Source organism: Mastomys coucha, unplaced genomic scaffold (genome assembly GCF_008632895.1).
Source record: "Mastomys coucha isolate ucsf_1 unplaced genomic scaffold, UCSF_Mcou_1 pScaffold21, whole genome shotgun sequence".
In the NCBI taxonomy this organism is placed as follows: Eukaryota; Metazoa; Chordata; class Mammalia; order Rodentia; family Muridae; genus Mastomys; species Mastomys coucha.
This window is the reverse complement of record NW_022196904.1, coordinates 25,481,363-25,496,855: the sequence shown is the minus strand read 5'-3', so window position 1 is coordinate 25,496,855 and position 15,493 is coordinate 25,481,363. Positions and strand designations below refer to the sequence as shown.

At 39.2% G+C, this 15,493-nt stretch overlaps 1 protein-coding gene across 4 annotated transcripts in view; it reads left to right on the top strand.

The window, feature by feature from the left end:
- Lsm14a (LSM14A mRNA processing body assembly factor) overlaps nucleotides 1-15,493 on the top strand; it is a 46,115-nt gene that overhangs the window by 22,242 nt on the left and 8,380 nt on the right. For 2 of the 4 annotated variants that reach the window (XM_031386177.1, XM_031386176.1), the window contains exons 4-8: nucleotides 3,484-3,606; nucleotides 9,369-9,545; nucleotides 9,821-9,886; nucleotides 14,500-14,682; nucleotides 15,023-15,194. In XM_031386177.1, coding sequence (XP_031242037.1) covers nucleotides 3,484-3,606; nucleotides 9,369-9,545; nucleotides 9,821-9,886; nucleotides 14,500-14,682; nucleotides 15,023-15,194 — 721 coding nt within the window. The remainder of the gene's footprint in view (nucleotides 1-3,483; nucleotides 3,607-9,368; nucleotides 9,546-9,820; nucleotides 9,887-14,499; nucleotides 14,683-15,022; nucleotides 15,195-15,493) is intronic. The other 2 variants (XM_031386179.1, XM_031386178.1) reach the window with 1 other exon arrangement.

The following is a 15,493-nucleotide window of genomic DNA, read 5'->3' as shown; positions in this document are numbered from 1 at the left end:
TAGATTAATTTTTTAATCAGCAAGAATAGAAAAGGGCACTGAGACAGTGAAAAAGAACAGTCATACATACTAATAACAAAGTACATAAAAGTCACAACTGCTGTCAATCTTCATATTGATACAGAGGTCAGTTAATTAGAATTCTAAAACAATCCTAAATAATGGCTGGACATGGCAGTGCACACCTTTAATCCCAGCACCTGGAGTGGAGAGACAGGCAGATATCTGTGAGATTGAGTCCAGCCTGGTCTACGTAGTAAGTTCCAGGTCAGCCCAAACTGCACAGTGAGACCCAGTCTCAAAAAACAAAACAAAATAAATAAAATGCAGTCCTAAATGTATGTTAGCTTTTAGAGTCCTAACAGTTGGTTCTCTGCAAGTAGAAATGAGTGATTCTATCAAGGGCCACAGACAAGTTACATAAGCCACAAAAAAAACAAATTTGGGGGCTGGTGAGATGGCTCAGCAGGTAAGAGCACCGACTGCTCTTCCAAAGGTCTTGAGTTCAAATCCCAGCAACCACATGGTGGCTCACAACCACCTGTAATGAGATCTGACGCCCTCGTCTGGTACATCTGAAGACAGCTACAGTGTACTTATTTAAAATAATAAGTCTCTAAAAAATAAATAAATTTGGAATTATAAAGGTATTTCAAATGAATAAATAATTTGAAATAGTGCTAACTAGTTGATCAGTAACAAATCAAATTCACAAAGACTACCTACAGAACACATTTGCTGGTATCTGATCCGAACAGAGTATTGAAATATGTAACACAGCACTGCTTACAACAGTAGGGCAGTAAGGAATGCCACATACCCAGGAGTGAAAGATGCGGAGGGCTTCCCTCACTGGACATGAACCAAACTGCACATTCTCCAGAGGACATTTGACAATGAAGGACCAGGAATAGGGCTGTATTAGTATGTGATGGCTAGAGTCTAGGGTGTTGGGACAACTCCTAATAACAAAGCATTATCTGACCCAGAATGCAGTGAATGCTGAAGTTGAGGTCACTCTGCTCCACAGAGAACCACAAAACTGCTGAGAGACTAAAGCTCTACATGAACAGCTAATCCATGCTTAATGGCTTGAATAGTCAAAACATTTCAGGTGACATACTCTCCTAAATTGATTCACAGATTTAAGTCAAAATCCCATTAGTCTTTTTAAAATAGAAGTTTAAAGTCTATACCACCCCAATTTAAAGAATTGCAAAGAATATTAAGAATTGTGAGTTAGCATCAAGATAGACAATTATGGATAACTAAAAAATAGAGACGATCCACCCAAATACTGATTTTTCCATAAAAGTAGCAGTATATGTCAGTGGAAACAAAATCACCTTTTTAACAGAAGTGCTATAGGAGCTGGGTATCTCCACAGAGAATACAAACCTTAACTGACCCTTCCTAAGCCATAGATAAAAAGTGATTGGGAGGCTCACCTCAGTACCTGGAAAACTGAGGCAGGAAGGCTTTGAATTTGAAGCTAACCTGGCTTACATAGCAAATAATAATGATTATTGTTTGAGGAAAGTTACAGACATGACTCAGTAGTAGAATTGAGTCAAGGAGCAGAGGTCAAGGTGAGAAGATTACAAGATACAGTTTGCTGTCATTGAATTGGCACTCCAGCAGACAGCAGCAAGGTGATGATAGCACACACCCTCCAAGTAGCTTTATGCTCACCTTGCCTAGCAACCAACACAAGTAGGATCTTTTAAAATGCTCACTACTTTTCCAGGGTTACAGGGGTGATAATTGGTATCTTCCAGAGCTGATCAGCACAGACATCTGACTGGAATATGCCTGGGTGGGTGAGAATGTTCCCATGTGTGAGACTGCGACATTTTGATGGTCCATTTTTAGGGGTTTGACCAGTAGAATTTATCCAATTAGAAGGGTTCTGGGGGACAGCAAAGTGTCTTAAACAGCATGGCTGAAGTGATTAGAAGTAGTTGAAAAACTGGAGTTGACTACTCTGGAAATGCATTGCAAGAGCAAAGTGTAAACCCTTTACAGTTTACACAGGTTCAAATACACAATGATGTAAGATGGGCAGAGAACCAGGGCTTTATAAGCAGAGGTAGTAGTTTATAAAAAGGGTCCCAAACACTATAATGGGGTAATTATATTTGTATTTTGTAAGAGCTAATTTTAAAACCATCATAGACTCCTTAGGACAAACAACAATATGAACTAACTAGTACCCTCAGAGCTCCTAGGGACTCAACCACCAACCAAGGAGTATACATGGTAGGACTGATTATTCTGGCAGCATGTGTATAGTAGAGGATTGCAAAATCAATCATCAGTGGGAGGAGAGGTCCTTGGTCCTGTGAAGGTTCTGTGTCCCAGTGTAGGGGAATGCCAGGGCCAATAAGTGGGAGAGGGTGGGGTGGCAAGCATGGGGGGTGAGCCAACAGGGGTTTGTTCTTGTTGTTTTTGTTTGTTTGTTTGTTCCTGGGAGGGGAAACTGGGAAAAGAAAAATCAGATGACATGTAGATAAAGAAAATATCTAATAAAAAAAATTTAAAAAAATAAAAACCATCATAGAGTGGTGTACAAATGAGAGGTAAGGGTTGTTCAAATATAGGAACAACCTAAATTGAATATTAAGAGAGTAGAGAGTGCTGTGTATAAAGGCTCCACTACTCATAATGTTGTACAAACTTAGAGAAGATTGGTGGAACATTTTGTTATTCATGATTCCTACTCTCTGTATCTGCTTTGGGCAGAATACACAGCACAGTTCCTTCAGATTGGGAAGCCTTACAGAGTCTGTTTTCTTTTTTTATTTTTATTTATTTATTTATTTATTTATTTATTTATTATATAGACACACCAGAAGAGGGAGTCAGATCTCATTACGGATGGTTGTGAGCCACCATGTGGTTGCTGGGATTTGAACTCAGGACCTTTGGAAGAGCAGTCAGTGTTCTTACCTGCTGAGCCATCTCACCAGCCCACAGAGTCTGTTTTCTACTGACTTAAATGGTGGAAAGCTCTAGCCGAAGGAAGGATTTGTGGGTCCACCAGTTGGTACACTAATTGAAATTAATATGTGTCTAATATATTGTTTCTGCTATTCACCATTTGATTGTGTCCTTATTTTTGCAAGTTCCTAAGACAATGCTACATGTGTTCAAAAGCTGTTTACGTGAAAGCTATAGGACTACATAGTCCCATTTTTTTTTCACCCTACACTGCCATAGATTTCCCAAATTGTTTTGTATATTTTAAGGATTATTAATGTTAAGATAGATAGATAGATAGATAGATAGATAGATAGATAGATAGATAGATAGATAGATAGATTGATTGATTGATTTTGTATAGTGTTCTACCTGCATGTATACCTGCAGGCCAGAAGAGGGCTCTGATCCATCTCTGTAGCTCAGGATTATTATTTTTTATAAAGTGCAGAGTGAGTACCAAGACAATCAGGAAAATGCTGATCTTTTAAAAATCTTTTCAAGCTGGGAGCTCCTTGACATCCTTTGGAACAGAAGCATCAAATAGTGGTACCTTATCCCAGAGCAATGCAGTTGGTTCAGCCTTCACTCAAGACACAAGATCTGTAAAACCACAGCTAGCCCAAGGTAAGTTGCTCTGCCCATTCAGTACTTCTATAGTAGTTTTTGCCTTGCTCTGAAGGTTTATAAGCAACATGTATCATTGGTGTTTTCCTCTTTTAAAATTTTGAGACAGGGTTTCAACTGGTTAGCTTAAGCTAGCTCAGTATGATCTCAGTATATTCCTGCCTAAGCCTTCTGAGTAGTGGTATTACAGGTGTCAACATAGTTGACTGATTCAGGATTTTATTTTTCCTAGTTACTATATTATAATAAATGTTTTGCTAAATGGCTTCTACTGTTTTGTTTTGTTTTTTTTAATTTTTACACATTGAAATTGAAATAATATGTGTTGCTTAACATTTGTTTGCAAAGTTTATCAGATTAGTCCCAGATTTGCCACTGAAGGTTGAACTGTAGTAGGGTAATTTGATAACCCATCCAAAGAAATAAACTGTTGATATGCGTGTTTTTTGAATCTTACCTAATACCTTACAGGATACAAATCCATCTGTCTCTGTGATTACCACAAAGGAACCATCTTGTAGTGCTTCTGAAAATGCAGGTCCTGATTGAGATCTCTACTGGACATTTTAACAGTTTAATAAGCTTAAAGAATCCTATTTTCATTTTGAAAAAGTCTGTTTATCTAGCAGTATCATGAGTCTGTGGGGGCCAAACCTATTCAAACCACCACACCTTGTCTTTTTTTGGTTTTTCGAGACAGGGTTTCTCTGTGTAGCCCTGGCTGTCCTAGAACTCACTCTGTAGATCGGGCTGGCCTCAAACTCAGAAATCTGACTGCCTCCGCCTCTCAAGTTTTGGGACTAAATGCGTACACCACCACTGCCTGGCTCTTTTTGTTTTTTTAAGACAAGGTGCTGAGCAGTGGTGGTGCACACCTTTAATCCCAGCACTTGGGAAGTAGAGTCAGGTGGATTTCTGAGTTCGAGGACAGCCCAGTTTACAGAGTGAGTTCCAGGACAGCCAGGGCTACACAGAGAAACCCTGTCTCAAAAAAAACAATTTTAAAAAAAAAAAGTATAATTTCTTTCGATCTATTTCGTGCTCTTGGCAGTAGTATCTTCCATAGAATATACTTAGTAAATGGTAGCTTTCTTAATAGCCAATATCAGACTTAATATTAAAGTTTAACAAGAATTTTTACTAATATAAATATAGATACCTATTCACTGCTACTCACTTAAAACCATCTCTTCTTACAGAAGACCTACTAGGTTCAGTTCCCAACATCCCCTGTTGTGCCTTACAACCATTTTTAACTTCGTTTTCAGAGTAATCTCATGCCCTCTTATGGCCTCTGAGGGCTTTGCACATGTAGTGTGCACTTCCATTCACACAGTCAAACACTGCTAACACATAAATAAAAATAAAAAATTTAAGTCTCGCCGGGCAGTGGTGGCGCACGCCTTTAATCCCAGCACTTGGGAGGCAGAGGCAGGTGGATTTCTGAGTTCGAGGCCAGCCTGGTCTACAGAGTGAGTTCCAGGACAGCCAGGGCTACACAGAGAAACCCTGTCTCGAAAAACCAAAGAAAAAAGAAAAAAGAAAAGAAAAAAAAATTTAAGTCTCCTCTTTAGTCATGCAGCCTTGTTTGTGCTGTATACACTGCTACCATAAGTGCAATGGGACCATTGTTTTATGTTCAGTATTGTGGTTTAGATCACTTTATAAAGATAGAGCAATCACAGGGCAAAGCAGACAAGTGTCAACATCAGGCCAGTGCTAAGAAGGGTAGTCCTGCATGTTTTGTTGTTGTGCCTTAAAGTCATTGTGGCCATTGTTGTCCATGCAACTGACTTACTGATTGTGGAGCTAGAGAAATGGCTCCAGTTAAGAGGACTTAAGTAGATCTGAGTTCGGTTCTCAGCACCCAGATGGGAGAACTCAGTTAAAACTGCCTGTGATTCCGGCTGCAGTAGAATCCAAACTGATAATCTCTGGTGTCCATTCCCACTGAAACATGCCTTCACGCACAAACATAATTAAAAGAAACAGCTCTCAATAATGAGAAATAAAAATTATGTATGAAATATGTAAGAAATGTAACAGTCTTCTATGAGGAAAGTTTCGTGGGATGAGAGAAGCAAGCATACTTTGTTCATGGATAAGAATCAGTATTGAGAAGTCTTCTCATGATGTTTAAATTTAAATGAGAATAGTAGAATTTAATAAACCAGAAAATTGATTATATTTAAAATAAAAATGGAAGTAAAAAAAAAAAAATGGAAGTAAAAGGATTTTTTTTTTTTTTAATGGAGCCAGAAAATAAAACTTGGATTGCTGGTAAGATGACTCAGTGGGTTAAGACTTGCCACCAAACCTGATGTCCTGACATAGATCCCAGAAATACACCCACAGACACACACACACACGAGAGAGAGAGAATATATGAAATAGAAATTTGAGAAGTAGCTTAACATTTGCTGCTCTTTTCCAAGGACCCAGGTTTAATTCCCAACACCCATATGGAGGTTCACAATAATGCATAACTCCAATCTCAGGGGGTCCAACTCCCTCTTCTATCCTTTGTGGACACTGAGTATGCATGGTACATACATGCAAGCAGGCAAAACACTATATACATGAAAATGACAAATTGTAAAAAATAAATAAACCTGGACATACATCAGAACATACTTGAAAAGTAAAAATAACAAGCTTGCCTACCTAGTATAATAAAACTAAGAATTAATTTAGAGATGACTAAAAAGTACAGTGTTGGAAACAGCTCTGCTGTAAATATAATATAATGACTGGTAGTATAGTCTAGCCATAGAGCACTCTCTAGCTGTATGATGCTGATCTGGATTTGATCCTCAGGGCAGTTGAAATGGGGGAAAGGGGAAGGATTAAGTAGATGATTGATATTCTAGGTTAGGCTGGGCAGTGGTGATGAATGCCTTTAGTCTCAGTGCTTGGAAGACAGAGGCAGATGGGTCTCTGAGTTCAAGGCTAGCCTTGTCTACATAGCCCAGGACAGCCAAGACTACATGGAGAAACTATCTCAAACAAAACAAAAAAGATTTCTAGATTAAATTGTAGTAGTAGTTGGTTATTTCTGTGACGGTGAGTTATAGTTTAAAAAAAGTAAGGCTGGATTTATTCAGTCATACTGAAGTCTTGAAAACAGAAGTATTTTTATTAGATTTTGATTGGATATTTACATAAATCTGTGACACAGAAAGCCTAAGAATTCATCTAAATTTCACCAACTAAAAATGTTTGAATTTCAGAGGCTGGACAGCTCTTGGTGCTCTTGCAGAGTACCTATATCAGATAGCTCAGCCCCACAGGAAATTCTCCAGGGGCTTCTTAACTCTATAAGAATGTGATTGTCACTCAAGAAGGTTGTTTTGCATTTTCTGAAGTTATTTCTGGATTTATTACTAATCATATATACCACAGTTCATTATTTGTAGCAAAATTAACACCATGATTAGTAAGTTGTTAGGAAAAAGGAAACGAATATGCAGTCAGTGAGTCAGTAACTCGTTCTGTATGCCCCCTTGTATTTACTGCTGTACTACTTCAGAGTCACAGGCTTTCTTCTCAGAAAAGCAATGATAAAGGAAATTTTATAAATCTGAAAGGTCATTTGGTAGAATATTATAAAATGAACTGCAGCAATCGACTTCTCTCGATCTTTTGGTTTTTTGAGACAGGGTTTCTCTGTATAGCCCTGGCTGGCCTGGAACTCACTCTGTAGACCAGGCTGGCCTCGAACTCAGAAATCTGCTTGCCTCCGCCTTCCAAGTGCTGGGATTAAAGGCGTGTGCCACCACTGCATGAGGCTTTTCTCGATCTTAACGCTAGTGATTTCACCTGTAATCCCCATCGTATGGAAAGCTGAGGCAGGAATATTGTGGCCTCAATACTAGCTTTATCTACTTAACAAGACTTGGTCTAAAGGGGAAAAAAAGAAAATAAACTTAACTCTTTGAAAACTGTGCACAATGACATATGCCTGTGACCTCTGCTGCATAGGCATCTACATTGGAAGCTGAGGCAGAAAGATCATTTGAGTCCAGATATTCAGTGCCAGCCTGAGCAGCTCAGCCATTCCCTATCTCAAACAACACTTAACACTCCCTTTATAAATATTATAAACTGTTTCTTATGAGCTAAAATATTATAACCATAAAGAATGAAAACTTAACAATGTCTCTATTAATAGTACTGTATTTTTCAGTGTTCTCTGGTAACTAAACTTTTCACTAAAGTAGCTTGCCATTAATGTTTGGAAACATGTAAACGTTGTTATTGCATACTTGGAGTACCTGGGGAATTGTCCCTGTTTCTGAGTACTTCACAACCAGACATCAGTCAGCATTCACCCTTTTCCCCAGGGGACTGAGCCTGCACTGTAGCTTTATCTTGGGATTTCCTTTTTTAAAAATGAATGTAATTTTTAAGCAAAATCCCCTTTTTTAACACAAAATCATGAAATCTAAAATCTCCTTTAGAAATTTAGAGCAAATTTTACAGGAACAAAAAGCATAAGTAGAATAATTAATGTCATTCTGACCCTATAGAAGGAAAAGTGGAATTTGGTAAGTCAAACTTATGATAAGCAGAGACATAGCAAGAGACCCTTATGATGACTTAGGAATGAGGTGAGACCACTCTGCAATTCTCAGAAGGCTTTTTTTTTTTTTTCTTGCTTTTCAAATTCCAACATTTAATTACCCAAACATGTAAAACTTCTAAAAACACATGTACTGGCCTGGAGAGATGGCTTGGTGGATAAGAGCACTGACTGCTCATCAGAGGTCCTGAGTTCAATTCCCAGGAACCACATGGTGGTTCACAACCATCTGTAATTGGGTGTGATGCCTTCTTCTGTTGTGTCTGAAGATAGCGAGTATACTCACATATATAAAATAAATAAAGCTTTAAAAAGATAATAATAAGGGGGCTGGCGAGATGGCTCAGCAGTTAAGAGCACTGACTGCTTTTCCTAAGGTCCTGAGTTCAAATCCCAGCAACCACATGGTGGCTCACAACCATCTGTAAAAAGATCTGACACTCTCTTCTGTAGTGTCTGAAGACAGCTACAGTGTGCTTACATATAGTAAATAAATCTTTTAAAAATAATTATAATAAATAATTCTTTTAAAAAAAAATGTCTACCTGCCATGCTTTACTGTTCTTTACGTTCTTGTAACAGACCTTCCTGCTTTAGTCATTTACATGGATATGCATAACTGGAATCCTAGCACTTAGGTGTTGGAGGCAGGATGATCAGAAGTTTAAGGCCTGGGCTATATAAGATTCTGTCTCCAAAAAAGGAAAAGAAAGAAAGCCTCCATTTGATATGCCTACTCTGTGATCCTACACTAGGTACAAACAGGCAGATGTCATGGCAATAGTGTTACTTTGGGGGTTTTGTTGTTGTTTAGGGGTTTTGTTTCATTAGCTTAATAACCAACCCACTGAAGATAGCCAGGTTTAAACACTAGTTTAATAAAATAAATTCAGGCCAGGCAGGGGTGGTGCATGCCTTTAATCCCAGCACTTGGGAGACAGAGGCAAGCAGATTTCTGAGTTCAAGGCCAGCCTGGTCTACAAAGTGAGTTCCAAGACAGCCAAGGCTATGCAGAGAAACCCTGTCTCGAAAAACCAAAACAATAAATAAATAAAATGAATTCAGTTTTATGGTAAGGATTTAAATTGGCAGAATAAAATTCTATACTTACTTTTATGAGGTCTAGATCGTTTTGAAATCCTAGGTTAGGGTAGTTTATTATCTTTTGGTTACATTTTAGGTCGATCAAGCCCTCAGTTAGACCCTTTGAGAAAAAGTCCAACCATGGAACAAGCAGTACAGACCGCCTCGGCCCACTTACCTGCTCCAGCACCTGTTGGGAGAAGGAGCCCTGTACCAGCCAGGCCTTTGCCACCTACCAGCCAGAAAGCAATAGACAACCAAGAGCACAGGCGAGGTAGAACTGAGCTGTTCCTGTTCCTGCACTGTAATCACTCTCCATCTCCTCATGACACCAGGAGTGTTACTTTATATGAATGGTGCTAGCAGGTTGAAGCTGAACTTTATATTAATAGTGTTCAGTCTTCCAAGTTTGTTTCAAAGTGGGGTGTGTGTGTATGTGTGTGTGTGTTGTGGGTATTGCAAGTGTTATCATCTCCCCCATTCTAATGTTATAAAAGATTTTGGTTATATATTCTGAATTGATTTCTTACTTTGCATGTCTTTCTGTAGCTGAAGTACACAAAGTCCCAAGACCAGAAAATGAGCAACTCAGAAATGACAGCAAGAGGCAAGTAGGTAAGTTACCTGGATCTAATTGGTTTGGGTTTGTTTGATTTGAGGGGTTTTGTTGTTGGTTGGTTGGTTGGTTGGTTGGTTGGTTGTGACAGGTCCTCACTGTGTAGCTCTGGCTATCTTGGAACTTTGCCTCCCAAGTGCTGGGATTTAAAGATATGTGCCACCATAGCCAGGAGCTACCTGGATTTGAATGCCATGTGCCATGGATCTCAGTAGGAAAAACCATTTCAAAGATGCATATTTGCTACTAAAAAGAAAAAAGGTGGGAGTTGTGAGTTGTGAACCTCAAAGGACTGATCCCAAGGGGAGTGGATTTGCTTGTTGTAAGTCTATACATGTAGTAAACTGTTGCTGGACTCTACATAAATATATGCCTGAAGATGCTTGTCAGAAATTAGTGACATCTAAGATCCATAGTTTGGTTAATTAAATTCTCCCAGTGTCTGCTCTCTAGTTCTGCTAGTGTGCAGTAGTTGAAATGCTACTGTTGGGAACAAAGCTGGAAAGTTAACTGAAACACCGCAGTGTGCTTTTCTTTTCATTCTTAGATCTATATTTAATTTTATTTTTCTGAAGTACTATTTTTCTGGAAAGAATTTTACTTGACAATACACCGTTGTCTTTGAGTTTGGGGTGAATGTAATTGTTCTTGTTGTTGTGTGCATGCAAGTACATAATGCATATGTGTGCACATGGGGTTGAGGTCAGAAGACAGTATTAGGAGTCTTGGTCACTCTCCACCTCATTTTTTTGAAGTAAGAATCTCTCTCACTGAACCTGGAAATGATTAACTTGACTGGGATGGCTGGCCAGCATCCACCTGTCTTCAGAACTTGGGTCCTCATGCTTATCTGTATGTACATAGGTATGTGCAGATGGAAGCCAGAGGTTGACATCAGCTATCATCCTCAGCCACTCTTCATCTTATATATTGAGGGGGATTTTCTCACCTGAACCCCGAGCTCGCTAATTATGCAAGTTTAGGTAGCCAGCTTGCTCCAGGGATCCCCTCTCTCTGCCTCCTGAGAGCTGGGACATAGGTATGGGCAGCTGTGTCCTCATGCATATTATGTAGGTCCAGGGCATGTGGACTGCAGCCCTCGTGGTTGCATGGCAAGAGCTTTACCCCCAGGAATGCTTCCTCAGCCCTTTTAATTTTTTTTTAAGTGTATTGAGTATTTGCCTGTTTGTATGTATGATTACCACAGAGGCCAGAAGAGGCCGTCAGATCACTTGGAACTAGAGTTACAGAGAGTTATGGGGTGCCCTGTGGATGGTAAGAATCCTAGGTTTTCTGGAAGGGCAGCCACTATCCTCTTCAGTACTACTGAGCAATTTCCAGCCCCCCAAATAAATTCTTTTTAGAAAAAAACATTTAAGGCACCAATAAGATAATTCATCAGATAAAAGTGCTTGCTGCTAAATCTGAAAGGCAGAGTCTTGTGAAGCTCAGGCTACCCGGGGAATTACAGGGCTGACAGGGCTAGCCTCCCAAATGTACTACCACCCAGACCAACAATTTTTGCCTTTTTGTTTTTTAACTTATTTTATGTATATGAATATTTAGCCTGCAGGCATATATGTGTGCCATGTGCTTGTTGGATCTCCTGGAACTGAAGTTATAGATGTTGTGAGCCACCTAATACAGGTGTTGTACGGAACCAAACCTGAGTCGGGTCTTAAGAACAAAAAATGCTCTTAACCCCTGAGTTATCCTTCCAATCCCCCCCCCTTTTTTTTTTAAAGAGTTATTTATGTATATGAGTACAACTGTAGCTGTCTTCCGGCACACCAGAAGAGAGCATCAGATGCCCATTACAGATGGTTGTGAGCCACCATGTAGTTGCTGGGAATAGAACCCAGGACTTCTGGAGAAGCAGTCAGTGCTCTTAACCCCTGAGCCATCTCTCCAGCCCTGCTGTTTGCTTTTTTAAATGAAGTACTTATTTAAGAACTTTCTGCTGGGTGGTGGTGACGCATGCCTTCAATTCCAGCACTTGGGAGGCAGAGGCTGGCGGATTTCTGAGTTCAAGGCCAGCCTGGGCTACAGAGTGAGTTCCAGGACAGCCAGGGCGATCCAGAAAAACCCTGTTTTGAAAAAAAAATAAAAGAACTTTCCACTTTTATGATTATTGGTTAATAAGGTTTTACATATTTTGGCAATATTTAGTGTTGTTTTGTTAATTTCCAATCTATTAATGGAAAACAAAATCCAAAACTGTTCCAAGTTAAAAACATAACTTAGATGATGTTTAAAAAGTAATCTTTGTATTTATTATTAGACAACTCAGTATTCTTTGGGGTCAGGGACAGGTTTTGTTTGTTTGCTTGCTTGTTTTGAGACAGGGTTACTCTGGATATAGCCCTGGCTGTCCTGGAACACACCTTGTAGACCAAGGTTGGCCTCGAACTCACAGAGATCCTCCTGACTCTCCCCCTTGACTGCTGGGATTAAAGGTGAACACAGGTAAGAGCACTGAGTACTTTTCCAGAGGTTCTGAGTTCCATTCCTAGCAATTTATAAATTAATAAATAAATAAAATTTTTTAAAAGATTTATTTATTTTATATATGTGAGTATGTTGTTGCTGTCTTCAGACACAACCCTCTTAGATGGTTGTGAGCCACCATGTGGTTACCTGGAATTGAACTCAGAACCTTTCAAAGAGCAGTCAGTGCTCTTAACCACTGAGCCATCTCTCCAGTTGCCATAATTTTTTGTTTTTTTAAGGCAAGGTATTTCTGTGTAGCCCTGGCTGTCCTAGAACTCACTGTGTAGACTCAGAACTCAGAAATCCACCTGCCTCTGCCTCCCAAGTGCTGGGAGTAAAAACGTACACCACCACTGCCCAGCCATAAATTAATTTTTTAAAAGATTTATTTATTTACAAAAAATGGGGAACATCACCACCGCCCATCTTCAGTGTGCTATTTTTAAGTGTATAAGTGTTCTTATTTTTCCTCTACTCTTTGTGAGTGCTGTGTGGTCTGGGCTGAAAAGAACTTTCTTCGTTCATCTCCTGTATACTTGTTGCTTTCTGTGTAGTTTTAGATATGTATGTGTTGTGGAGTAATTGATACATTTTAAACAGGTGAACCTCTTTTCAAAATAATTGCCATATTTTTATCATGCGGAGGCTATTTGAGGGGCTTTACAAATGCCTCTGCAGTCAGAAGCTCTTGCTTCTCTCACAGAGGAGCAGGGGTTGGTTGCTAGCACCACACCTGGTGGTCTCATAAATCCAGCTACATCCAGGGAATCTAGCACCCCCTTCTGACTCTACAGGCACATACATATCAGGTACATAAATAAAAACAATAAATTGTTTAATAATATGTGAAGTAATAAGTAAATTTATCTTAACATTATCCTCCAAATCTCACCACCTGTGTGAGAGATAAAACTTAATGGTAGAATACTTGCCTAATATCCAGGGGGCCTTAGGTATCCAGTATCACAACAACAAAAGGTAAACTAAAAGCTTCACTACCCTCCTCCACCACTAAGGGTCACTAACACAAAAGGGAATTTTCTTGCAGTTTCTTCTTGAATTTTACACATATGGGTATTCTTTTTGTGGAACTTTAATGTGAATCCACCCCTGTTTCCTGACATGTAACTGAGTTACTTTTAATAATAAAATTGACTGTGTTAAAGGCCTGCTTATCTAGACATGTCTGGATGTGCTGCTTGGTGCATTTATGCTCAAACTCAGGCAGTTTGCCATCCTCACCAAACAAGGAACACAAACCTATTCATTCCACAAAGAAACTGGCTCTTGGGTTTGAGAGAATAGGGCAGAAAGAAGAACAGAGCTTTCTAGAGCCTGGGTTAATATATGGAGAAGGCCCAATATCTATCAATTATACATCTACTTGTTGTACTCTTCATAAATACAACTATAAAAGCTATATTAAAGTTATATAAAATCTTATATTTTTTTCATATACATACTAACTTCTAGCTACTTAGTTCTTTTTGTTCGTGTATGTGTGTGTGTGTGTGTGTGTTTATGCATATGGGCATGTGTGTGCTACATTGCACCTGTAAAAGTTAGAAGATGACTTGCAGAAGTGCTTTGTTTTGTGTTTAATATGTGCCAGTGTACACAGTATAGATACGGAGATCAACAGACAACTGTGGAAGTCAGTTCTCTTTCCACCATATGGGTCCGAGATTATACTTGGGTCATCAGGCTTGACTGTAGCTCCTTTACCTGCTAAGCAATCTTCTTGGGGTTGTTGTTTTAAGATTTTTTTCTTTTATATGTATACATGTTTTACCTGGATATATCAGTGCCTAGAGCGAGTGCCTGGTTTCAGCAGAGTTGGAAGAAGGATCAATCACTCCCTAGAACTGGAGTTTTGAATGTGAGCCACCATGTGAATGCTGAGAGTTAAACCCAGGTTCTCTGCAAGAACACCCAATGTTTTTAATCACAAGCCCTCTCTCCAACCCACCCCCATTTCTTATTTGTATAAAAATACATATATACTGTACATACAGAGTTTAAACATTTATGTTATAGATTGTTTCTTACAAAGAGCACAGTACTATTCTAAACTAGCTAATACATACTAATTGTTTTTTATAAATATTCTTTGTTAACATAGTTCCTGGAGTGCCTTCTGCTCCTAGAAGAGGACGTGGGGGTCATCGAGGTGGCAGGGGAAGATTTGGTATCCGTCGAGATGGTCCAATGAAATTTGAGAAAGACTTTGACTTTGAAAGTGCAAATGCACAATTTAACAAGGAGGAAATCGACAGAGAGTTTCATAATAAACTTAAATTAAAAGGCAAGTTTTTATTTTTCTACTCAAAAATGTGAACTTGATCTTTGAGTTAAAGATGGTTTACATCTTAGATGTTTAGAATCTTTTTGTTGTTGTGGGTTTTTGTTTGTTTGGTTGGTTTGGTTTGGGGGGGTTGTTTTTGTTTTGTTTTGTTTTGTTGGTTTTTTGAGACAGGGTTTTTCTGTATAGCCTTGACTGTCCTGGAACTCACTCTGTAGACCAGGCTGTCCTCGAACTCAGAAATTAGCCTGAAATCACTCTGCCTCCCAAGTGCGAGGATTAAAGGCACGTGCCACCGCTGCCCAGCAATGTTTAGAATCTTAACTTGCATGTCTTTCCTTAGAAGATAAACTTGAGAAACAAGAGAAACCTGTAAATGGTGAAGACAAAGGAGACTCAGGAGTCGACACTCAGAACAGTGAAGGGAATGCTGATGAGGAAGACCCGCTTGGGCCAAACTGCTACTATGACAAGACCAAATCCTTCTTCGACAACATCTCTTGTGATGATAATAGGTACTGGGTTCTGTAAGATTTATTCAGTTTTATTATACGTATATTGTTTTGGTGTTTTGTCTGCATGTTTATCCATGTACACCACGTGCATGCAGTGCCCACAAGGCCAGAAAAGGGCATCAGACTCCTTGGAATTAGAGGTGGAGATGGTTGTGAGCCACCATATGTGAGCAGGGGTTTAACCTAGATCCTCTGGAAGAGCAGCCAGGGCTCTTAACTATTGAGCAATCTCTCCAGCCCCCACAGTTGGGTATGTGTGTGTTGTTTTCATTTCCTAAAAAAATCTACTTTTTTTTTTT